We start from the raw sequence: 26614 nt of genomic DNA on the forward strand, positions 1-26614 counted from the left end.
ATTTGTAGAAAGGGAGTTTCGCCCGTTGCCTAGGCTGGTCTTAAACTCCTGGGCTTAAGCGTTTCTCCTGCCTCGGCCTCCCAAAGTGCTGGTATTACAGGCATGTGCTACTGTGCCCAGCTAGATAATTGGATTTTTTAAATAAAAAAAAAAATAGAAATTTTATATTGAAAGTTAGGCATTAGAATGCTAGAGATTAAAGTTAAAGCAGGTGTTTAACGGACTGCCGGGGCTGCATGGCCTTTGGGAAATGCAGTTATCGGGAATGATACTGTAGTAGTGCAATAGTAGTGCAGTAGTAGTAGTAGCCGCAGTAACGACTATTATCTATTAATGTTTGCTATGTGCCAGGCTCTGTGCTAAGAGAGCTTTGCAAGCATTACTACAGCATGAAGTAATGCTTCACTATTATGGCTATTTTACTGATGAGGAAATTGAGGTGAAGAGATTAAATAATTTTATCCAACGTTACACAGAACCATTCCAGAGCACGAGTCATAAACACATCTTTCCCTTCTTGGAAATGAAATTATTAATAAAAAACGTGGTGCAAATTGGAAGGAGGACGGTGGTGGTAGATTATCACAAAGTTAAGTTGGTAGGTGGTAGCTGGGTCAGGGTGGGAGAACAAAGGCAGTTGTAGTAAAAAAGAAAAAGAAAAATTAAAGGCATATAAAGATAAAGGCTTGTTGAGGAACAATTTGCATAAACTGATTTTGGCCTTAGACCCTATTCACTTCTCCCTCACCAGTCACTTTGCAACTGTGGAGCATACTATTCTGAGGGTCCCCTGCACATAATAACCAAGGACTCGATCCTTTTCATAGCATACAAGATAAAAAGAAGAATCAGGCTGCAAAGAGAGAAGCACTGAAGGAAAGAACATCTCAGGTTGAAAGAAGGGCAAGTCCAGGGTGCATGTGAGGAACAAATGCATGGACGCGGTGAAGTGCCACTTCTTAATTTCTAGTTAAACAAAATTCAATTAAAAAATACTGGGAGGAGGCTACGTCCTGAATTAAACTCAGCATTCCGCATCTTTGAGGTGGTGGAATGACTGAGAGGAGGGGGTCTGTCTAGCCGCACCCAAATATTCCTGAGACAGAGGGAGATCCCGCATTTATTGAAATGTATCTTCCTTGGTCGCATCTGATAGAGGGGTTCTGTGGGTTGAGCAGAAAGGGGCTCGACTGGAGGGGAGGCACTCTGCATAGAAGGAAAGTAGAGACATCTGGCAGAACCAGGCGCTCCGAGAATAAACAGTCAAAGCAGCCCGCAATGGTCCCAAAAAGCCACCCCTCACCGAACCTGGCGTGCCTGTCGCCGCTTGCCCCGCTCCCGGCGCTCATTGGCTCCCAATCCTGACGTCAGACCCGTAGCCTCTCACCTATTGGGCCAGCCAGAACCTGAGGCGGAGTGCGGAAGCCAGGGCCTGGAGACAGCCGAGATCCGCCTTCAAGGAGGGCTGGGGGTGGGGCTAGAGGAGGGACTGGGGGCGGGTTTCCCGAGCAGCGGGCGGCCATGGAGGCTGCGCGGAGGCAACGCAGGCTGCTAGGGAGCGCGCGCCCGGCTTTGAATGAGCGGGGCTGGGAGTGAACCGGCGGAGCGCGAGCTCGAGGAAGAGACAGGCAGCGCGCGTGAGCGCGCCTTGTGTGCGCGCGCGCGGCCCGCGGCAGCTCGGAGCCTCCGCCGGGCGGGCGGGGAGGGGGAGGGGCAGGTGAGTGTGTGCGGTTCGCGCGTGCTTGGGAGGGGCTTTCCTCTCCCAACCCCCATCCCGACCCCAGCCCTAGCCTCTGGGGCATCGTCTGGCCTTCGCCGTGGGCCCTCCGCCTCTTCGCGCACTTCCTGCCCTCCCACCTTCCTTTTCGCCCTTCCACCCGACCTCCCCCGACGCCTGACCGCTGCTTCTGGGGTACTGTTTCCGGGTCAGGGTGACCTCTGGGGTGAAGAAACTGCGACTGGGAGCGGGACCCGGGCGTGCAGCATTCGCCATGCTCGGCTCACGCGTGGGAGACTGGCCTGCGGGGTACCGGCCCGGAAAGCACCCAGCCTCCGAAGCCGCCTTCCTCAGGAAAATTTCCGTGACCGTGACCTTACAGTCCTCCGTCTACAGGCCTTGTACCTCTCCAGGCCGATTTTTCCACAATTTAAATCCCAGTCCACCTGGTATCCAGCTGCAGCAACTTAGAGCGTTTCACGTCACGCCGGGCGCCAGGCGTCGGCTTGTATAACCTGAAAACGCTCCTGTTTTTTCTCATCTGTGCAGTGGGTATGATTTTTTTTTCATCAGCCAATTTCACGTGGGTAATCTGAAATGAAACCACTTAAGTTATGAAACTCTTTCCTTTTGAGTTATTCAGGAGACCTTACTCCGCCTTCGGAACCGCCCTAGTGGTGTCACATATTTGAGGGCCTGACTCTGGGTTGCCAGACATGGCACAGAATGTTCGATTTTAGCTCTCACACTCCGCTTCTGTTTCCCCTTCTGTTACGGGCCGCTGCTCAAACCTTTATTTATCAAATTTAAGTGAGTTCAGGTAAATTTTATTTTGTGAGCTTTGTGATATTTTCTGACCCACTTCGGAGAGTTATAGTTTGAGGATATTCTGGACTGTACTAGGTCATACGGTTTTTCAAATTTTGGTATGACAAGATTCGGAAATAGAGTTTTAGAAATACAACACTTGTTTAGTGTGTACCGACATAGATTTTGGCTTGTTTTATGAATTGTGATATATTGAGGCTACTTGAAAGGACGTCTAGCAGTTTACCGAGAATTTCAACAAGAAAAGATATAATACATTTGATCTATCAGTTTCTAATGTAGCATTCTTTTTTTTTAATTGTAGGAAAATTTGTTTCAGTTAACATGGCAGAGCTCTCATTCCTGTTGATTTTCTAGAGATGTCATTTCTTCAAAAAGCCTTAATGAGGATACATTGCCTCATAGTTTTGAATCTCGTTCTGATATACCTCAAATTTTTGTCTTTGTAATTTTTAAGGAAATTTAATGTTAAAATTAGATTATATTAACATTGTTCCGTTCTAGAAAGTGTTTCAAAGCAGCCAAAGTGTAAAGTAGCCTAAGATACTTATCAACTTGGTGATCTAGAGGGCATTTCAAAAATCGCACTGAGGCAGTGTGCACACAATTAAAAGGTTTCTTAAGTAGGATATGATGTGGGGAGAGCCTTGGGCTTTCAGGTCAGTCTCTTTAAATCCTGGCTGAGTGAATCTAAGTCTGTCAGCCTCATTTATTAAACGGGAGTAGTGAAAAACCTACCTCTTTTGGTTGTCCTGAGGATTCCAGTGAGGTGATCGAACATTGTCTTGAACGTTCAAGTGCTCAAGGAATGTTAATTTCCTTCCATTCAGCAAATATTTGAGTACCTACTATGTGCCCAACTTTGACAAACCTATAAATACTAGAATGAGCAAGACTGATTGATGGACGCCCTGCTTCTTTAGTTTCTTGCATTCCTCAGGAACAAGTTTATGGGCAAGCTCATGACAATTGGGAGTGAACGCAGAGTTTCCCTGTGCGGAGTTGGTAGTATTTCCCAGCCTCCAAATCCAAAGTAGCGACTGAAACATAGTAAGTGCTAATATATATTCATTTAGATGAATCGGGACATTAAGTAAATACAGATCTCAAAGGATATTCCTGCCTGCCAGTCAGTGTAACTGATAAAATCAAAGTGTGACTTGATCGCATTTTCCCTATTTTAGTGCAACTGGTTGGAAAATTTGTCTTGTAAGTGGTAGTATCACTGAATTATTAAGAATGCTCATTGTTCATGAGATGTTCTTGACTTTTGAATTAAACAGACCAAGGTTTGAATGGAGTCAGTGGATGTGCTAACTCTGTGTTTAATTCTATGAAACAAGGACGGTAATATCTATCTCATAAGATGGCTTTTTGAGTCAAGTGAGTTAACATTTCGATAGTACTTGGTCCATAGTAGACAGTCAGTGAGTATCAGTTCTCCTCTTTAATCACAAAAGAAAATTTTCCACAGAATGAGGATATTCTTGATTGCTAGGGAGAGAATTCTATTCTGTAATCACTAAAAAACCCAGTTTCTATTTTTTGTTGGGAAAAAAAAAAATCAACCTTTAAATTTTACCTCCAATTTGCATTGAAGTCATTCAAGTTGGCGAATATTTATTAAACAATGACACTAACAATATTTGGAAAGGTGATGGCTGTGGTTACCAGGGCTCTATATGAAATTTATTCTCAACTTTTATTCATATATATCCTAAAACTGACAGTCCCAAATGGTAAATATCATCTTCTTTCTTCAAAACCTACTGATAGAGTATCTCCTTGATTCTATTTCCTTCCCCGCCAAGTACCACATGTTCTATAGTCTCTTTTCTGGCTTTTTTTCTTATAATTTTTCAGAAAATTTAGGCTAATTTTCATTTGAGAAAGTTTTCTTTTGGTTGAGAGTTTTGTTTTTGACAAATCAGCTTTAAATGAAGCAATCATTCACCATCGTAATTTTTCAGATCATTCTACTCGTAATGAAGCAATCAAACTTTTTTTCAACTCTTACTTTGCAAATGGTAACTGAAGGTACCAAATGAATAAAATACTCTAGAGAAGGGTTGTACGGGGCAAAGTAAGGTATAGAAATAACCATGATACAAAATAAAAAATGTAGTTTCTCGGAAAGAATAAAATACCAAAATTAAGAAGACTTTACAGTAGTCCAGCAAGAGGTAATAAAGGCTTATGCTAGAGAGATTACAGTGGAAATAAGAAAGAATATGGGCAGTACTGGGAAATTGAATAGAGTCTTTTTGGGAATTAGGTATAAGGAGAGAGAAAGGAGGAGTCAGCATTGTTGCATGATTTGAACCTGAGTAAACCACTAGTTGGGATGTTTTTGACAGAAGTATTTAGATTACTGGAGTAAAATTTTTTTAATATTCTGGTTTTTTTTTTTTTTTACAGTCACTGTGTTTTCATACTGTCAATTAGTAGACCACTTCCAGGTTAGGCATTCAGTAAATCGTTCAGCTCATATGGAGAGACAGCCTCCATATGTACAAAAGTACATGAGCTTTGCTAAGGTAACATTTTGGAGTCCTGTCTTTGTACCTTAATTGTCTACAAGCCCCTTCTGACCCTAGAAATAGAAAAGACTCGTGCATATTTTGCCTTTCCTTAGAAGGAACTAGCAGTGATGGCTCTACAGAGCAATCAAAATCAGATACTATGCAAGTTAAGTATGTTTTTCTGGCTTTCTGATTTTGTTTTGTTCTTATTTTTTATGTGTTTGTTTGGAACTTTTGTATTGAGGTATAGCATACAAAGAGCACATACAGTCAAGGATGTGATATTACTACTCAGATTGAGATATTAGATCTTAGCTCTCTAATGCTTCAGTATGCCCTATCAGAGATAACCATTATTTTTTTACTATATAATTTTTAACCCATTCAATGTAATGTTTTATTAGGTAAAAAACTGCATTACATGCTTTTTTCAAGACTTTAGGAGTCTTGAATGCCCATGAAATGCATTTTTAAAAAGCGTGGGCTAGGCACGGTAGCTTACACCTGTAATCCCAGCACTTTGGAAGGCTGAGGCAGGCAGATCATTTGAGGCCAGGAGTTTGAGACCAGCCTAGCCAACACAGCGAAACCCCGTCTCTACTAAAAAACAGAAAAATTAGCGGGTGTGGTGGCTTGTGCCAGTAGTCCCAGATTTGGGGGTGACTGAGGCTCGAGAATAGCTTGAACCCAGGAGACAGAGGTTGCAGTGAGCCAAGATCATACTGCCACACTCCAGCCTGGGAGGCACAGCAAGACTCTGTCTCAAAAACAAACGAACAAAAAAAGTGTGTTATAGTACAGGGATGGTATATTTATCCAGGATGATTTTACTCCTTATGTTTCTAAATGTTATTGCTTATCTTATGCTCATGTAAGGTAATTAAAAAACTAATCAGTATTTCAGTTTTTAAAAGGAGTATATAGCTGTCCCTTTAATGTGGTCACATGATAATTATTACTTAAGTTAGGTTTTATCCCCTTTTAAGTAAGTATGTGTAGAACTGAAGTCCAAATATACTGCTTATGCTTTTTTATTTTGGAAAAAAAATCACATTATTGTATGTTTTTTCTGTTTGTTTTAAGAAATCAGCACTCTAAATAATTGTATTAATCAAGTGTTGTGATTGTTTCTAAAGGTGTTACTATTGGATTGAGAGGCCAGTCTGTTTTAGTTGTGGTTTTGTTATTAGCTGGTTGTTTCACCTTGAGCAGAACCGTTAACTTCAGTGTATCTTAGTTTCCTTATTCAGAAAATTTAAGAAGCTGGATGACATATTCTCCAGCTGTTGCAATGACAGGAATCATGATTCTGAATACTTAGTAATTCTCCTCCTTTGACAAAGACAAGGCAAGGAAAAGCTAAGACATGAGATTCCATTATCAGTAACGTCATTCCTGTAAGTGTGTGCACATATGCACGCACATATGTATGTTTGCCTGTGCATTTCTTGTGACTTGATTTAACATGTGGTCTATTCTACCTCTCAACATTGGAAAAATGACTCTCTCTCATGGATTAACAGATTTTTTTTCCCCTCTTTTGTATATATTTTGAGGCTCTTAGTCGGGACATTGTCATAGTTACTTAAGTATTCAACTTTAACTTGTGCCAAAACTCATCTTAAGAAATTTTAAAAATTAAATAGTGATTATTAGGGTAAATACATATATACGCAATATATATGATATATAGTATATATATGTATATATAATATGTGTGTGTATATATACACATATATAGATACATATACATATATACACATATATAGATATATGTATATATAAATACATAATATGCAATACATATGTAGTATAGGTGACTAAAATGTATAAGAAAAATTTGAAAATTAAGAACCATGTTTAAAAAGGATACAGGCCGGGCGTAGCGGCCCACACCTGTAATTCCAGCACTTTGGGAGGCCGAGGGGGTGGATCACTTGAGGTCAAGAGTTCGAGATTAGCCTGGCCAACATGGTGAAACCCCGTCTCTACTAAAACTACAAAAATTACCCTGGTGTGGTGGCAGGCACCTGTGGCCCCAGCTACTCGGAAGGCTGAGACAGGAGAATTGCTTGAACCCGGGAAACAGAAGTTGCGGTGAGCTGAGATTGCACCATGGCACGGCACTCCAGCCTGGGCGGCAGAGCAAGACTGTGTCTTGCCCCCCACTCCCCCCCAAAAAAAAGGCTACCAAAATAATACCAGTTTTACCTTTTTTTTTTTTTTTTGAAATGGAGTCTCATTCTGTTGCCCAGGCTGGAGTGCAGTGGTATGATCTCTGCTCACCACAACCTTCACCTCTCAGGTTCAAGCGGTTCTCCTGCCTCAGCCTCCTGAGTAGCTGGGACTACAGGCATGTGCCACCACACCTGGCTAATTTTTGTATTATTAGTAGAGGCGGGATTTCGCCATATTGGCCAGGCTGGTCTTGATCTCCTGACCTCTTGATCTGCTCGCCTCAGCCTTCCAAAGCGCTGGGACTACAGACGTGAGCCACCGCACCCGACATAGTTTTGCCATTTTTAGAATCTTTATTCCTATCATTGCTGTGGCTGTAGTTTTCAATTCCTGTATCATCTCTTTCATAAAGACGTATATCTTGTTATTTAATCATAGGGAGGCAGTATGAGTGTAATCTTTAAGGACTGAAACATTGCAGCCAGACTCTTTGGGTTCAAATTCCAGTTCTATAACTTATCAGTTCTGTGTCGTTGGCAGCTTGCTTAACCCCTCTGTGCCTTAGTTTTCTTATCTGAAGTAGGGACAAAATAGTACTTGCTTCAAGTCCTTCCCATGGTTGTTGTGAGCATTAAATGAGTTACTACATGTTAATCACTAAGAAGAATGCTTTTCATGAAATATAAAGTAAGTTATTACAGTATATTGCAACGCTATTGTGAAATCAGATTTCTGTTTTTAGAGAAGTTCTGACATAATGTTTCTTTTCACTAATTGTCCTAGTTTCCTAATGGAAGTTGGCTTTCTAGAAAGTAACAAATAATTGATACAAGATAATTATGGTGTTGATGACTTTTAAAAATAATATTCTAATCAGAATATGAACAGCGTTCTAATTTAAGTGACATAATATTGTTCAAAAATGTCTTGGTGTAGATTGTTTTAACAGCTCTTTTGAGCTCTAATGGAAATACAATAATCTGTATATAATTAAAGTATACAATTTGATTAGTTTTGATGAATATATATACACTCACCTATGAAACCACCACAATTGAAGCAGTAAGTATATCCATTACCTGCAAAAGTTTCCTCATGTCCCTCAGTGATCCTTCCTTCCCACTCGTCCCTGCCCCATTACAAGGCACTGCTGATATTTTCTGTCACTCTATATTTGTTTATAATTTCTCGAGCAAACTTGTCCAATCTGCTGCCTGTGGGCCTCATGCAGCCCGGGATGGCTTTGAATGCAGCCCAATGCAAATTAGTAAACTTTCTTAAAACATTATGAGCTTTTTTTGCAATTTTTTTAGGCTTATCAGCTCTGGTTAGTGTTAGTATATTTTGTGTGTGGCCCAGGACAATTCTTTTTCTTCCAGTGTGGCCCAGGGAAGCCAAAAGATTGAACACCCCTGTTCTAGAGCTTAAAAAATGCATACAGTGTATACTTTTTTGGTGGTCTGACTCTTCATTCAGTAAAATTATTCTGAGATATAGTCATGCTATTACTTGTAACAATAGTTCATTTCTATTTATTGTTGAGTAGTAGTCTGTTGTATTTATATACTACAATTTGTTTATCCACTCACCTGTTGATATACATTTGTGTTGTTTCCAGTTTGGAGCTATTAAGTAAAAAAGCTGCTATTCAAATACAAGTCTTTGTTTATTTATTTATTTCAGTTTTTTTTTTTTTTTTTTTTTGAGATGGAGTCCTGCTCTGTCACCAGGCTGAAGTACAGTGGCTAATCTTGGCTCACTGCAACTTCCGTGTCCCGCATTCAAGCTATTCTCCTGCCTTACCCTTCAAATACAAGTCTTTATATGGCTATATGCTTTTCTTTATCTTGGGTAAATTACTAGGAGTAGAATGGCTGGGTCATGTGGTAGATGTCTGTCAAACTTTGTAAGAAACTGCCAAACTGTTTTTCAAAGTGGTTGTACATTTTACTTTCCCACTACTAAAGTATGAGAGTGCCAGTTGTTCCAAATCCTTGCCAGTACTTGCTATGGTCATTATTTTTAGTTTGAATCATCCCAGTAGGTATGTAATAATTTCTCACTGTGGTTTTAATTTTCATTTTTCTGATGATTAAAGATGTTGACCATCATTTAATGTACTTATTTACAATTGTATATGTTCTTTTTCTTTTCTTTTTTTTTTTTTTTTTTTTTTTGAGACAGAGTCTCGCTCTGTCGCCCAGGCTGGAGCAGTAGCACGATCTCCGCTCACTTCAAGTTCCACCCCCTGGGCTCATGCCATTCTGCTGCCTCAGTCTACAGAGTAGCTGGGACTACAGGTGCCCACCACCACACCTGGCTAATTTTTTGTATTTTTAGTAGAGACAGGGTTTCACTGTGTTCGCCAGGATGTTCTTGTTCTCCTGACCTTGTGATCTGCCCACCTTGGCCTCCCAAAGTGCCGGGATTACAAGCGTGAGGCACGGCGCCCAGCCAGGTATATATTTTTTGATGAAACGTCTAGTTAGACCTTTTGCTCATTTTTACATTGAGTTTTTTTTAAATTATTTTTGAATTTTGAGAGGTTCTTATATATTCTGGGTTTAAGTCCGTTATCAGACATATGCTTTGCAAGGATTTTTCTCTCAGTCTGTGACTTGTCTTTTTGTTCCATTAATAGTGTTTTTGAATTGTAGTTTTTAATTTTCATAAAGTCCAATTTGCCAATCTTTTATTTTATGGATTGTGCTTTTGTTGTACTAAAAATCTTTGCCTGACCCAGGGTCACCAAGTTTTTTTTTTTTTTTTTCGTGGAAATTTTGTAGTTTCAGACTACATTTAGGTCTCTGATGTATTTTTAATTACTTGTAACTGGTGCCAGATATATATTGAAGGTTTTTGTTTTGATTTTTTCCAAGTGGATATCCAGTTTAACCAGTACTTTTTTTTTTCTTAATACCTATTCTTTTCTCTCTGAATTAACCTTTGCATCTTTATTAAATTTCAGTTGTTTGTATGTATGTGGGTGTATTCCTGTACTTTTCATTGATCTATTCATGTATTTTGATTCTAATACTATTCATTTTTTATTACTGAAGCTTTATAACAAGTCTTGAAACCAGATAGTGCTAGCAGTTTTACCTTGTTCTTTTTCAGTGTTGTTTTGGCTATTATATACGTTCTTTGCATTTCCATATGGATTTTAGAAATTAGCTTGTCAAGTTTTACAGAAAAAACCTGCCAAGATTTTGGTTGAGATTGCATGGAATCTATAACTCGTTTCGGGAAATGTTGATATCTTAATAAAAGTCTTCTATCTCTGAAAAAGTCTTTTTAAAGTAATATAGGCCTTTTAAATGTCTCAGCAATATTTGATAGTTTTCAGTAATCAAGTCCTTAATTAGATTTGTCCTCAAGTATCATATTTTTTATGCCTATGTAAATGTTTTTTTAACATTTCAATTTCTTACTGATAGTTGTTAACGTGTAGAAATACAATTAATTGTAGATCCCATTGAATTTTCCACGTAGAGTAGCACACTTTTATTTCTTCCTTTCCATTCTGGATGCTTTTTATTTCTTTTCTATTTTTTTCTTTTTTCTTTTTTTTTGCTGGATTACATTGGCCAGAACTTCCACTATGATGTTGATTGAAAGTAGAAAAAGCAGACATGCTTGTGTTGTTCATGATCGTAGGGAGAAACTATCGAATTTTTTTTTTTACCGTTAAGTCTTATATTACTGTAGTTTTTTCATAGACGTTCTTGATCAAGTTGAGAAAGTTCCCTTATACTTTGCAGCATTTTTTTTTTTTTTTTAACAGGAATGGATGTTGAGTTTTGTCAAAGGCTTTTTCTGTCTCTATTGGGATGTTTATATGGTTGTTCGTTTTTAGTTTGCTAATACAGTGAATGACATTTGATTTTTAAATGTTAAACCAATCCAACATTTCCAAACTAAGCACCAATTTTTCACGCTGTTGTATCCATTTATATATTGTTGGATTTAATTTACTAACACTTGGCTAAGGAGATTTGTGTCTAGATTCATAGAATATTAATAGTTTTCTTTTCTGGTAATATCTTTGGATTAGTATCAGTGTAATACTGGCCTCAAATAATGAGTTGGGAAAATATTCCTTCTTCAGTTTTTTGGCAGTTTGTATAGAATGGGTATTATTCCTTCCTAAATGTTTTGTAGACTTTACCAGTGAAGCCATCTGTGCCTGGGAAACTTTTATAACTACAAATTTAATTTCTTTAATAGATACACAGATTTTCAGGTTGTTCTTATGCTTTAGTAATTTGTGTCTTTCAGAGAAGTTGTCCATTTCATCTCAGTTGTCAAGTAAATACAGGAACAAAGGTAAACGTAATAGTTCTTCAGTATCCTTTTAATATCTGCAGAATCTAATGTCATCTGTCGTGTTTATGATATTGGCGAAATTCTATTATTAAGGACACATGTTTTACATTGTTATGTACTTTTTGTTAATTGACCCCTTTATCACTGTGAAATGAGCACTTTTATATCTGGTAATGTTCTTTTTGCTATAATCTGTCTAGCGTTGAAAGAGTCGCTTCAACTTCTTAGTGCTAGCATAGTATATTTTCTCCTATCCTTTTACTTTTAACCTATTTGTGTCTTTTTATTTAAAATGCGTTTCTCATTGGCAGCATAGAGGGGGCCGGTCTTCCTTTCTTATCCAATCTGCCTTTCAATTGAAATGCTACACAATTTGCATTTAATGAGATTATTGATATGGTTAGATTTATGTCTGTTATCATACTTGTTTTTGACTTGTCCCATGTGTTATTTGTTCTCTTTTCTTTGTTTCCTGCTGCCTTTTCAGTTGAGTAGTTTTTAATCTCCCTTCTTGTCTTATTGGTTGTGACCAGCCCTTACGCCTCCAGAATATATGATTTAATGGACTTACTAGAGGTAGTCCTAGGTATTGGCATTTCTTTAATAGATTCCCGGATTTGTGAACCACTGGGACTAAATGAGCTCCATGGTAACTTTCAACTTACTAGCTATGTGACTTTGATCAAGTTATGTGACCTCTCTTAATTCAATTTCCTCATCTATAAAATGAATATAAGGAAACATATTCATCTGCAAGTTAAAAATATTTAAAATATTTTAAATAGTATGTTCATGTGGTTCAAACTTCAAAAGGTACACAGAGATTTAATATATACTATTTTATACTTTTGATTTTTTGAATTGTAAATTTTTGTATTAATAGATTTAGGTAAAATATTTTCAAAAACTCAAAATGAGGGATTTTATCCTTACAACCACTGAAAACTCAAAAATCTGGTTTTTGAATTGTTAATATGATTTAAATTATAATTTTAAAATTTACTGTGTTATAGTTTCTAGAGAAAAGTAAAAACTATCTTAAATTTTTCTCAGTGCATAATAGGTCTCTTCAGGACAGGAGTATGACTTTTGAAATCGATTTACTGCATTTTTTGTTTTGTGCCTCTTCCACAGGTTTTGATTCCCACCATGGCCATCACCCAGTTTCGGTTATTTAAATTTTGTACCTGCCTAGCAACAGTATTCTCATTCCTAAAGAGATTAATATGCAGGTAAGTTTTATGTTCAAACTGACCTGTTTATCTCCTCGCTGGTTTTGGATACCTTCAAAACTTAAAATTTTGTGAACGGGACAGGTTATATTTAAGCTGAATATCTTGATTGCAGTATTTATTCATTAATTCCTAGTCATTTTTAAATACTTTTTCTCTACTTCAGATCTAGAAAATAGAGGTTCAGTTGTTTTTGTTCATTCAAATTCTTACACTTTCCACTAAAATAATATGCTTAATACTATTTAGGAATAGACAGACCAACTTTCGTTGTTATAATCATCACAGAACTTTGATGTATTTGTTTCGTTATAGGAATGTTTTAAAGTGGTTAGGTGAAATTCAGAATAGATATTTCTGCCTATACTACAGTAGTGTTGTTTTTATATTAAAAAAAAAGTTATTTTGTCTATTTAAGTAACATTCCAGAATATGCTAGTCAAGGGCAGGTAGGTCATTTGCTTTAGGACATCATCTGTAGACTTCAGTTCCTTCTGTTTTGTCACAGGATCATAACCAAGAGCTATGATTTCTAAAATGTATGCTGAGGCACCTCAGGGCTTTACATGAAATTCACAGGGATGCCATAGAATATTTTAAATTTTCCAGTGAAACAGTGATAGCATCTGTTGAATACCTCAACTCAAAGTAGTTCATATTTGCAACATTAAATCCTGCAGTATTTTTTTATGATGATATTCTTTAATGTTTGAGATAGTTTTTGTTTACTTATATTTTTGGTGACATCTCGTTGCAAAGCCAGAATTTTCGGTTGTAATTAAAAGCAAGTACTGCACTAAAATTAATGTAGAACTGAAAACAAGAATGATGGTCTCCAGTCTTATTCTAAGGCATAAGAAGCTGTGGAGTGTTCAACAGGCACACACATTTCATTGATAAGTACAGTGATTGTGGTTATTTAAGAATAAAATAGAAATATGACGTTTTCTTTAAATGTGTATTTTTTACAATGGCTACTAAGCAGTTAGGACATACTTAAGTATTAAGATTTTTGGGTGTAACTACCTTATTTGGTGGAATTGTTAGGTGTTTCTGTGGCCTAAGGGTACTGTGAAAAAGTTACACACTAAGAGGAGGGTATAGTAAAAGAGGAAATGGATAGCAATCAGCTCTTTATATATATATATAGAGAGAGAGAGACATGATTTAGAGGTTGCACACAACAATTTTTGCACTGCCTGCTTTCCAGAGCTTAGTCATATGGCCCCCTAGCTGCAAGGAAGGATGGGAACTGCAGTCTCTGGCTAAATGACCATTTGATAGCTGCTAAAACTCTGAGACTTAAGTGCCATTGAATTTATTGCTACAAGTAGAGTGGTCTGAGATTAAAAAAAAAAAAAAGTCCAGGGTATTGCAAGAGACCAAGTGGGTGAAATGATCATCCAGAGATAATCACTCGAGCAGAAGTCAAGAAAGAAATGGAAAATTTAGGTGGTTGACTTGAAATCACCCAAGAGGGTAGGATTTGGGAAGTAGAAAAAGGAGTGACCTAAGTGTTTAAATGACCAGAGAATGAGGAAGAGAATGGCCAGAAATTCACCAGGTAAAGCAACATTAAAAATGGGTATTAATTGCCAGAAGACAGGAAGTTAAAATAAGAAGCATTGTGTTAACAGTGGTGATGAAATATAGATGTTTTCTTTTTGCACTACTATTTTTTAAAATTTTCATTAAATAGATTACTTTTACGATAAGAAATTTTCTTGATGTAAAAATATTAAGAACATTCCTATTGTAAATGTATACATATTTAGAATTGATTGTATGTTCTATTTTAAAGAAAACTGACCATATGTTAGGATAAGTTTCTCTTTGGTGTCTGAAGGAACCTTAGACCATGTATTTTAAAATACCAGGCTTGGCCAGGCATGGTAGCTCATGTCTGTAATCCCAGTGCCTTGGGAGGCCGAGGTGGGAGGATAGCTTGAGGCCAGGAGTTCAAGACCAGCCTGGGCAACACAGGCAGAACCCCATCTCTACTGAAAGGAAAAACAGGCTTATGTCATAAATTTCATATTACTTTTTTATATTACTTTTCTATTCAGCCTTTAAACAAATATAGCTTTGAATCTGTAATAAAAATAGCTGACTTTATCAATTAGTTCTTATCGATGCTTTGTAGATTATTTGAAGTGAAGTAAGTGACTCATCATCTCTATTACCTGCCATTTTTTGTATATTTTGCGATGTAGCAGGCACACACTGTCTAGGGATTTTAAATATGTCAGTTAATTAAATCCAAACAACCCTGCAAAAGTAGGTTTGAATACCTGCATTTTATAGATGAGGCTGTTGAGGCTGAGAAGTAGATAATTCTAACTAGACATAATAGAAGTAACATTGAAAACTGTGGTTTACAGATCCCACAGCACATGTTCTTAACAACTGAGTTATAGTACGTCCTGTTTAATGTGGTACTTCTCCTACTAATCCTTAAAACTAAATTACCGTTTGGTTCAAACCAGTGATTTAATTCTTAATAGTTAATCTTATCAAGAAACCCCATGTATAAAACATAAAAGCCAAGCCACCCTGTTTAAAACAGCAAAGGTGGCCCAGAACTTCACCCACAGAACCCATAGCACTCCAAGGAGCATGCTCTGAAACCATCTTGCATTTTTGTTTTTGACTTTATATTCCTCTTGAATTTGTTTATAATTCGAAGTCTTAAGCCAAAAAGCAGTTACGTGGTTCTGTTTCTGTCCAAGATTTAAAAAACATTCACAGGATGTCTGATCTATGACTTTTTTACCATAAATTAATGAGTAACTGTTAATTATTAAAATCAATAATCATAAAATTGAGAAAGATCTTGTTTTATAAGCCTTAAATTACCAGATACATAGTGCTTTCACTTTGCTTGTTTTGGTAGTTCTTGAAATAAATTATTTCATTTTTGTTTCAGATCTGGCAGAGGACGGAAATTAAGTGGAGACCAAATAACTTTGCCAACTACAGTTGATTATTCATCAGTTCCTAAGCAGGTAGGTTTTTCTTTGTTCTTTTGTTTTGTTTTGTTTTGTTTTTGAAAAATTGAGTAAGTGTCCTAGAACAATATATTAATAGAAATTACTTTGATTTTTGTTGTGTTGTTAAATTTATCTGGTCTGAAAATTCTATTTAGTTCTTCATTTTATCTTGTTTCTTTGTTGACATTTTCTATTTTGTTTTCATTGGTTTCAAGTGTTTGCTATTGCTTGTTGGAGCATTTTTATAATAGCTATTGTAAAGCCTTAGAGAATTCCAACATATCATTTTGGTGTTGGTATCTGTTGATTAACTTACCTTGCAAATTAAGATTTATTGATTTTTATGTGCTGAATAATTCTGGGTTGTTTCATGAACATTTTGAATACTATGCTTTGAGACTTTGTCTTATTTAAATCATGTGGAGAAGCTTGGTATTTTTTATCAGATGATCAATCTGGTTAGGCTTAGGTGAAAATGTCCAGTCCTTCTATGGGTTGTAGTTTTAATGTCAGTTCAGTTTTCAGAACATTTGCTTTTGTTTTACTTTGTTTTTTGTTTTTTAATAGACATAATAGAATAAAATAGAACATAATATATCAGAATGTCTTGTATTTTTTCAACTTTTGATCAAGTTTTGATCTGCGATATAAAATGTGTATTTTCCTGTGGGTCAAAAATGTGTGAAAACCAGTGTTTTTGTAAAGTCCGTTTTTCCAATAAATCATCAATGAAATGTTCATTAAGTTGCCCCTTTGTGGCTGATACTGTTAATCAATTAAATTTAGACAGATGTTGAAGAGTGGACTTCCTGGGATGAAGATGCACCCACCAGTGTAAAGATCGAAGGAGGGAATGGGAGTGTGGCAACACAACAAAATTCTTTGGAACAACTGGAACCTGACTATTTTAAGGACATGACACCAACTATTAGGAAAACTCAGAAAGTATGTTAAGATTTATGCTTTTGGAGATTAAACTACTTTTTAGATTCCTATAGTTAAAATTAGATTATACAATTCACATTTCTTAGAAAGCCTATTTCTAACTATCTGTTGTTTGTTTTCTGTCGTGTTAAGTAAGAATTTTATATGTTCAAATGACCTGGACATAGTTCTAGTAAGTTGTACCCCAAATCTTTTAAAATTATATTTATACATGTATTGAAATCCTACTATATGTCAGATTCTAGACTCCAATCTCTGCCATGGAGACTAAGGTGAATTGGATAAGAGTTCTAACAAGTTCATACTTTAGTAATATCTACAAACTGATAAGTGGATTTTATTGTTTGTAACCATTATAAAACTGATGGAGGACTCTAAGAACTTAAGAATAATTGTGAGTTTGTATTAGTCATCTATACATTATTTAATCTCTTTTGAATTGAATATGGAAGATCATTTAGAGATACAGGGAATTACTGGAAAAAGCAGAATGCTTGAGTATTTTCCTTTTCATTTATCAAAATACTACATGTACTTTTTTTAAATCAAAAAATGTAGAAGAACTTATAATGAAAAGTTAGACTTCTGACCTATCACTCTTCTTAGCCAGTTCTACTTCCAAGAAGCAGCCACTCAATAATTTTCTGTTTGGATTTCTTCAAGTGTTTGTCACCATATCTATCTATAATATGATTATATTTCCATTTCTTGTTTACCAGTAACAGACATTGTCTATTACATTAATATTATGGTAAATGAAGACTTATTTATTTCCCAGTCACTCTGCTATATCAGAAAAACACACTTAAAGCTCACTTTCCTGTTCAAACATAGAAAATGTTATCTCATATATATATGTGTGTATATATATATTTACACACACTTTATAAAAATTAGGACATTATTTCACAATTTATAATGCAGTTGTTCCTCACCTTCTTTCTCTCAACTGATTTCAGCTATACATTTATATTTACATTGTCTAGGTTGATAACATTTACATTCTTTTTTGTTGAGTTGTCCAAATTTCTCAATGCTAAAACACATTAAATTGTGTATTTTTAAAGGATTCTTTAAGTGAGTTTCTTAGTAGAGGAATACCTTGTATTGTGGAAGTATACTGCTGCTCTCAGTAGGAAGCTAGTATATTACACTATAGTGCCTTATTAAATTAATTAGAGTGGAAATGCTTTGAATAAGGCTACCAACATATCATATAAGTGTATTTTGATGCTACTGGCCTGAATGAGTTAATGTATTCATAGGTATCTCACATGCTGGGAGAGTTGTTTATACTATTGGCAGGATATGATACCTGTTCTTATTTAATACAGTAACTAAAAGTGATTGATTATATTTTGGGGTCTGGGAAAAGTAGGAGAGGAAGAAAGAAAATGAGACTGTATTAATTTTTAAAAGTGAAATACAATTTTTCTTAGTATGTAACTGATTTTTACAACAATTGCCTGGGAAATTGGTCTTTACAGACTTTTTTTAGTTTTTACGTTGTAAATTTTAAAAAGAAATATTTTAAGTAATTACAAAATGTTTTGGTTGTCTATTCTTATGTAGTGATTTGTAAAATATCCCTATAATTCTTTTTCAATTAATCTTTCAGATTGTTATTAAGAAGAGAGAACCATTGAATTTTGGCATCCCAGATGGGAGCACAGGTTTTTCTAGTAGATTAGCAGCTACGCAAGATCTGCCTTTTATTCATCAGTCTGTAAGTATGTTAATGGTTCTAGGGAAAGGTTTCGTTTTGTTTCTGTTTTCTTTAAAGCAGAGGAATAAAATCTAAATGAGTTTAACATAGTATTTATGTTTTTGTAACTTTGAAACAAGTTTAGCAGTTTGAGAGAGGTTAATCTGGAGTTTTACCAATCCTAACCTTTTATGAGATTGTAAATTACATTAGATACTAAGATCAAGGTCTCATTGTACACGTGAAAGATAGACACAATGTTATTTAAAAATATGAACATCAGAGAGATTACCCTTAAAATGAGAGATTAACCCTAATGGTAGATTATTTTAAAGTGAGTTGTGAATTGTTTTCTTCACAGAGTGTATTTTCATTCAAAGTATGACTTAATTTTAAATGATTTGACTTAAATGAAACTTTTTAAAGGAAAAATTTTTGAAAGAAGTAGACAGCTGAGGTTCTCAACCTTGGGAGCATATCAAAATCAGCTTTGGAAGTTTTTTAAAAGCACAGATGTCCAGACCCCTACCTACCTAAGCTTTAAGCATGCTTTGATTGATTGATTATATTATCTATTGTTGTGTAACAACTCCAAATTCAGTGACTTGAAATAATAACAAATATTAATGTCACAGTTTCTGTGAATTGGGAATCCAGCTGACTAAACTGGGTGGTTCTAACTCAGAATTTCTCATGAGTTTGCAGACAAGTCATTGGGTTGGGTCTTCAATCATCTGAAGGCTTGACTGTTGTCGAAGGATTCATTTCAAAGACAGCTCACTTCTACACCTGACAAATTAATGCTGTTTGTTTGCACAAAGCTTCAGTTCCTTGCTGTGCACCTCTCCAAGGAGCTGCTTGAATTTCTTTATGACGTAACTGCTGATTTTCCCAGTAAGTGATAAGAGAGTGAGAGCACTTGCTCATGGGTGAGGGTGACACCACAATGCCTTTTTGTGATGTGGTTTTATAAGTGATACACTGTCACTTCCACATTATTTCTTTAGAAGCCACTAAATCCAGCCCACACGCAAGCCTCCACCTCTTGAAGGAAGGAATGTCTAAGAAGTTGTGGACGTATTTTTAAACTACATTTGTCTGTCAATCTATGTATTTTATTTATTTGTGTAAACTGCATAGTTGCTTCTGAGGCCCCTCTCCCCAGGTGACCCATGTATATGTATATTTTTAATTCATTGAGTAAAAACATTGTTTTTACTAAAGCCAGACCCTGTGGCATTAAAGGGTCTTTTCTCAGAAAAATGCATTCTAGTAGGGGAGACATGATATTAAATAAATGATCACACATATCAATGTAATTACAAACTTTGATAATTCCTATGCAGTTACATGATGCTATGAACATACACCATAGATACTTAGCTGAATAACGTAACATTATAATGTTTAATTTTTTATTTTATACATCTCAAAATTAAACTTTATTCATATATGTTTGATCCGTATTGGTGAAATGCTTTAATCCTACCCGCTGAATTAGCAATATTTGCCACCTATATAATACTATAATACTATCGTAGCTCATTGTAAAGTTGTAAATATACAACTACCTACAGAGTTGAGAAGGGGTAAGTAGGGTAGATGGAGAATGTCTCCACTGCTGTTTCCACATATTTTCCTCCCAAGCAGACAGAATAAAGGGGCATTGCATAGGAGAGGATGGTAACCTATTGGACTTTGTTTTCTATACCAAAAATATCTTACCATTCATTCTACAAATTAGGTTCTTCTTTTAAACTATACATTTTATTTTTTTCTAGAATTCATCATTCGTATTGTTGTGAGAGTTCTTTTATACTAAAGATAAATGTCACGTTTTATACTTTTTTAGTTTGTTCAATTGGTTTGGGTATTTTTGTTGGGCAGATGTATTTAGTTTTTATGTAGACAGATCTATCAATGGTTTTCTCCCTTTTTCTTTTTACTAAGGCCATCTCTACTAAAGGATCAGTACCACCCTTTTTAATGGTCTCTATAGTTTCACTTTTTTAAAAAATCTAAATATTTTATTTACTCTAACAGTCAAATACTTACTTTAGTGGAAGAATAGATAATATGAATGGGAAATTTACAAATAAGAAATAGACATAACCTAATTTGAAGAAAAGCTTGATCTTATTAGTGCTCAAAGTAGGCCCAGTGAGGTGGTACATGCCTGTAATCTCAGCACGTTGGGAGGCCAAGGTGGGCAGGTCACTGGAGCTCAGGAGTTCGAGACCAGCCTGGGCAACATGGCGAAATCTCCCCTCTACCAAACTAAAAAAGTTAGCTGGGTGTGGTGGTGCGCGCCTATAGTCCCAGCTACTTGGGAGGGGCTGGTGTAAGAGGATTGCTTGAGCCCAAGAGGTCGAGGCTGCAGGGAGCCGTGATCACACCACTGCACTCCAGCCTAGGTGACAGAGTGAGACCCTGTCTCAAACAAAACAAAGTAAAATAACAAGATACAATTTTAAATCTTGTCAAATTAGTAAAGAGAAAAGAAAGCAGCTGAGTGCAGTGGCTCATACTTGTAATCCCAGCAATTTGGGAGGTTGAGGCAGGAGGATCACTTGAGGTCAGGAGTTCAAGACTAACCTGAGCAACATAGGTAGATCTCATTTCTAAAAAAAGTAAAAAACAATTAGCCAGTTGTGGTGGCATGTGCCTGCAGTCCCAGCTACTAGGGCAACTGAGGTGGGAGGATCCCTGGAGCCCGGGAGTTTGAAGCTGTTGTGAGCCATGATCACACCATGCACTCCAGCCTGGGCAGCAAAGTGAAATGCTGATTCCTAAAAAAAAAAAAAAAAAAAAAAACAAAAAAAAACAAGGAGGTGGGGAGAAGAAAAGGCAAGATTTCTACCTGCTGCAGTCAAGAAGATAGCTTGGTACTTTTCAAAGCTGTCATTTGTACTTTCAGTAGCTTTAAAAATGCTCCTTTCAGAAATGTATATTAAACAATTAGAAATATTTTAATAATTTTTAACAGAGTATGGTATTACATATATTGTCAGAAGAAGAAAGCTCAAAACATTCTATTTCATTTTTAGGGGTAAGTATTTAAAACAATATGATATTAAATAAATCTGTTCACAGATTGGTACCAGTTATTTTACACACAGTCACTTCCAAACCTACCTAAACAGTCCAGCATGACCATTTTCATTAGTTATTGAAAGAAAACAGAGAACTTTTGGAGGTCTGCCTTGGGAAATAGAGGTAGGGACCAGTAGATGATACCAGGTAAGAAAGACTGGGAAAAGGAAGCATGGCATAGAAGTATTTCAATAAAGATACATTTTGCATGATTTGTCATTTTTGCCTAGGATTGACATAGTAAGTGCCAATAAAAAATCTCTGGTAAGTTACATATGCTTAAATGAAGATGACTGTGCTAGTTTTTACATTTCAGCTTGCAGTTCTTTTCAGCACAGATTAGTCCAGTCAAGGATTTCTGATTCAGTCTGGGATCAATCAATTTCTTGTCACTCTATCCCCAGCTCCCTCATCTTACTGAGAAGAGAAAGAAACCAAAGAAATGTTCTGTTCTTGTTCATTTCAAAATAAAGTACAGCAAAGAAGAAAATTTAAGAGCGTATCCCATAAAACATAAAATAAAGAAGAAAGCTGGACTTGCCTTGGACTGTTGAGCATTGAAAGTCATACATCAGTTCTAGGCAAACCAAAAGCAAAATCATTTGTGCCTTGTATAGGACAGGGTAAGGAAACTGAAAAGACACAGCAGAATGACAGGTTCTAAGTTACGTGTTAAAAGATACTCTTTTTGACGGCTATGTGGAGAAAGGATGACTTTTACTCTCTTAATTTTGTTTTACTTTTCATTGTAGTCTGAATTAGGTGACTTAGATACCTGGCAAGAAAATACCAATGCATGGGAAGAAGAAGAAGATGCAGCCTGGCAAGCAGAAGAAGTTCTAAGGTATTTGAGTGGCATTTATATTGCAACCTGAGTAGAAGAACTAGATTTCTTCCCTCCTGTGTTTCAAGTCAAGGGAGCCTATTCTGCCAAATATATTTTTCTTCATTTGAGCCTTAGATAATATGGAGTTTTTTGGTTTTTTTTTTGTATTTCAGACTGCAGATACTATTTTATATGATTAAAACCTCACGGAAACCAAGAATTTTAAGTACTGTAGGAACAAAATAACTTAATTAATGGCAAATGAAATGTTATGTATACATGTATATAAAAAGTTTTTTATATATATATATGGTTATATACATATGATACATATCATATTGCAAGCTTGATATTCCTCTAGATCAGAAGTTACAACTTTACTTCCATTTCCTCATGATCTGGCATAGTGCCCAGCACTGCTCATTTGAATGAAAATAACTTATGTGACACTGTACATTTGTACATATATCTTAAATGATGTCCGTGAAAGCCCTATGTGTTAGATGAACTACCCATTCTACAAAAAATACTATTCTGGAAGTTCTAAAGTTCATTTTTATTGGTTGTTCTTTTTTGTGTGTGGGCAGCAAACATATTTCTTAGTCCTGCTACGTTAGGTCAAAGAGTAAAGAGAAAATTTATCTTAAGGGAGAGCTAGTGACTACTGATTTTTAAAAGTCAGATATTTAAATACATCTAAATAATTTATGCATTTTTAAAATTGTATAGTAAGATACAGCAATATAATTTTTTTATTTTAAAATTTAGATTGTTTTTATCATAGGAATAGCAAACAAATTATTCTTTATCTGACTCGCAACAAAAAAACGGATTTCATTTTTGTATTTTCCTTTCTTGGCTTTGTCAATAAATTACAGTTATTTTGAACAACCAGCAGAGGGTGCAGCTAAATAACTGGGAATTTTGTTTGAAGTTTTTGGTTTTTTTTCGTTTGAAATATATCAAGTCCTTTTTTGTTTGTTTGTTTTTTTGCTGGTTAGGGGAAGTCACATTTCAAAATTCAGTCAGGAAAATTGTGAGAGTTTTTAAAATTTAGTTCTTATTTAGTCAGTATAGCTTATCTTTTATAAAGGGAATATTTTTTAAATTGTGAACTGTAACACTTAGGATATCGCATGGATCATCAAAAAAGACAAATCATCTCTTTAAAATTCAGTGTTATTTTAAAAAGTAAATAATAAGTACAGATGTCTCAGTATTTAAGACATTTTGGGGATTCTAGTAATTATTAGTGCCATTAACTGCAAAGACAAAGGAAGGGGGCTGTCCTTTTTAAATACGGTAATCTCACTGTAGAGTTCATGCCATGAGTTCACAAATATCTTAACATTGTACAAAAACCTTTTCTTTTTCATTATAGCCTCTTAACCCCTAACAAAACAAGACAAATGAAAAAAATGTACTTAAAAACTTAATGTTTTACCCTTTAAGGACAGCTTGGGAGAGTGAGATTGTTAATCTGCAATAGACATGCTTCATGCTGCAAGTACATAGGTAGAGCCAAAGAGAAATGGAGGCGTCCATACATTGTTACTGCCCCTGAATAGGCACTGAGCATTTTAAAAGTGTATCCACATTCCGTATCTTCTAACTCTGAGCTTTTTTCCTATTGCCACTATAAAATGCTGCCAGTACTGTGATCAGTATTGCTAAGAATGATGATTCTGGTACTTTAATAATTCCCAGCATGAATCTGGATAGGTAAAATGTATTGTCGTCTGCAGCTATCTCTTACGTTGTCTCTTTTACGTTTTAGTTTTTGATACAGATTGGGTATCCCTTTCCAAAATGCTTGGAACCAGAAGTGTTTCAGATTTTGAAATTTTTGAAACCTTAGAGTATTTGTGTTCTACTACTGGTTCATCATCTCAAATATGAAAATCTAAAATCTGAAATGCTCCAGTGACAATTTCGTTTGAGCATCAGGTCAGCCCTCAAAAAATTTCAGATTTTGGAGCATTTCAGATTTTGGATTTTTGTATTTGAGGTGCTCAGCCCTTATATTATTTTAGCTAGTAACCAGGTCAAAACTTTGTTATCTCACTTGTTTATAGCCTAGCCAGCCCTTTATAGTTTTTTCCTTACCTTCCTTTTTTCTTCTGGTTTGACATTTTTAGTTCAGATTATTAGTTTTTCTTGAACATGAGCAGAGTGATAAAAAATAAATTTTTTAAAACTGTTCTTCAGAAATTGATAGCAAAAGTCAAAATGTTGCCAAAAATAGTTTCTTTACTTTCTTGAATTTTGGTCATCCATAACTCTGCCTACTCCTGTTTATGATTGAGAACTGTACATACTTTTCACACACTGTAGTCAGTATTGATCTCCCCCAGACATAGATAATCCACTTTGGATTTTTCTGCATATAACCTAATGTTGCCTATTCCATGCCCAATTGTGACCTGTAGCTTCCTTCCTCAACGCTGCATACTTGAACGATTTTCTCACACCCTAACCCTTCAGATCCAGGACCAACGTATGTTCACTCTGCTCTGTCCTGTTTCATCATCCCACTCCTACCTCCACTCCCTACATAAACCAATCAATAAAGATAGAGAGAGTGAGTCTGGGTCAGTGGAGTTATGGAAAGAGTAAGGAAGGGGTATGTGTTTCACAAAGTGTAATTAGTAAATACCTACCTCTCTTTTTTAAAAAAAAAACTTTTAAGTTCAGGGGTACATGTGCAGGATGTGCAGGTTTGTTACATAGGTAAACGTGTCAAGGGGGTTTGTCATACAGATTATTTCATCAGCCAGGTATTAAACCTAATATCCATTATTTTTCCTGATCCTCTCCCTCTGTCTAACCTCCTCCCTTCTGGTAGGTCCCAGTATGCATTGTTCTCTCTATGTTCATGTGTTCTCATAATTTAGCGCCCACTTATAAGTGAGAACATGCAGTATTTGATTAAATACCCACCACTCTTCTCTTTGGTAGAGTTAGTCACATGTTAATCTTGAAATTTATTTCTAGATTCTAGGTGGAAGGTGTATCTTAAGTTTCCGTTTTCTTTTTGGAGCATGTGTTCTGTTCAGCTGTGTTCATCATTCTCTTTAAATACTGGCTGTTTATAACTACTATATTAACAGGAGATTATCAAGCTCAATATCAAGCTTTTCTGAATGGTATCCCCAGAAAAAGATGTGGTTCAATGGAAGTACTGTTTTACAAAATGGAGATAATCTGAATAAGAAGTGTCAGAAGACGTGGGTTCTTATCCCTGTACTTAATCCTATGACTTCGGGCCAGTCACGTAGCCTTTATGCCTCATTTTACTTATTTGTAAAATAGAGATAATATTTCTTCTACTTCACAAGTCGTGTTCTAGGAACTAAGAGAAATCCTGTTTTTGAAAATATTTGGAATTTTCAAGTTAGTGAGAAGATTTCAAGACTTTCAACATTTTATTTGGTGGTGATAAAAAGGCACTGCTATTTGTTTCTAGAATTTATTTGCCATTTTACCTGTGTAGTATTTTCTAAAAGTAAAAATATAAGTATATTTCTTTTCAGACAGCAGAAACTAGCAGACAGAGAAAAGAGAGCAGCCGAACAACAAAGGAAGAAAATGGAAAAGGAAGCACAACGGCTAATGAAGAAGGAACAAAATAAGATTGGTGTGAAACTTTCATAACACATGTTCTTCACATTTTATCATGCCAGTAGGAGAAATCTCAGCTCCACAACTCTAGCAACATTTGTATGGATGTAAGAGTATTTTAAGAATACACACTGCTTGATTTTAATACATTGATCAAGCCATCCAGGACACCAGGATTCTCCCAAAGTACCTTGAACTCTTAGTGATTGAGACTCAAAAAAACAAAAAAGACTTGAGACAATGTTTTCTTCAACGTGCTCCAAATATAAGACATTTGTTTGCTGTACAGAAAGTATCACAAATGGAATATATCAGTACCTCTCAAGCTAGTGTTTCTAGCTAAATAAATGGGTGTATATAATTTTATGGTGGAAAAAGTCTGTTATGATTTCCTTCAATGTGCATAATGATAAAATAAATAATTTTAATATTCTTTTGTTTCCATGGTTACCTGACCTAAATTAGATAAATTGTAGGGCTTTAGCTTTCTTATTTTTGTCAAAAGTTGGTGTTGACATACATTCTTTCTAATTTGAACTGGTATTGTTTACGTTTGATACAACATTAAGGAATTTGATGATTTTCATTTCATGAAAATGACATTAAATGCAATAATTTTATTTATCATAAA

At 35.8% G+C, this 26614-nt stretch overlaps 1 protein-coding gene across 4 annotated transcripts; it reads left to right on the forward strand.

Moving 5' to 3' along the window:
• Positions 1-1430: 1430 nt before the first annotated feature.
• EBAG9 (estrogen receptor binding site associated, antigen, 9) lies at positions 1431-26614 on the forward strand. 4 transcript variants are annotated; one of them, XM_025395221.1, is made up of 7 exons: positions 1431-1717; positions 12706-12803; positions 15730-15808; positions 16580-16738; positions 18357-18464; positions 22289-22380; positions 25896-26614. In XM_025395221.1, the coding sequence occupies exons 1-7, from the start codon at positions 1577-1579 to the stop codon at positions 26014-26016; spliced, it is 798 nt and encodes a 265-aa protein (XP_025251006.1). In that variant the 5' UTR covers positions 1431-1576; the 3' UTR covers positions 26017-26614. The 4 variants fall into 4 exon arrangements, with proteins under 4 accessions (XP_025251006.1, XP_025251007.1, XP_025251008.1 ...); XM_025395222.1 differs by having other exon boundaries at positions 25900-26614; XM_025395223.1 differs by lacking the exon at positions 1431-1717 and adding an exon at positions 1874-2269.

This window comes from Theropithecus gelada, chromosome 8 (assembly GCF_003255815.1).
Source record: "Theropithecus gelada isolate Dixy chromosome 8, Tgel_1.0, whole genome shotgun sequence".
NCBI lineage: Eukaryota > Metazoa > Chordata > Mammalia > Primates > Cercopithecidae > Theropithecus > Theropithecus gelada.

Coding starts and splice junctions, on each gene's coding strand:
- EBAG9 (XM_025395221.1), top strand. CDS start 1,577: ATGAGCGGGGCTGGGAGTGAACCGGCGGAGCGCGAGCTCGAGGAAGAG. Junction 12,804..15,729: donor CTAAAGAGATTAATATGCAG/GTAAGTTTTATG, acceptor TTTTTGTTTCAG/ATCTGGCAGAGGACGGAAAT. Junction 18,465..22,288: donor TGCCTTTTATTCATCAGTCT/GTAAGTATGTTA, acceptor TTTTCATTGTAG/TCTGAATTAGGTGACTTAGA.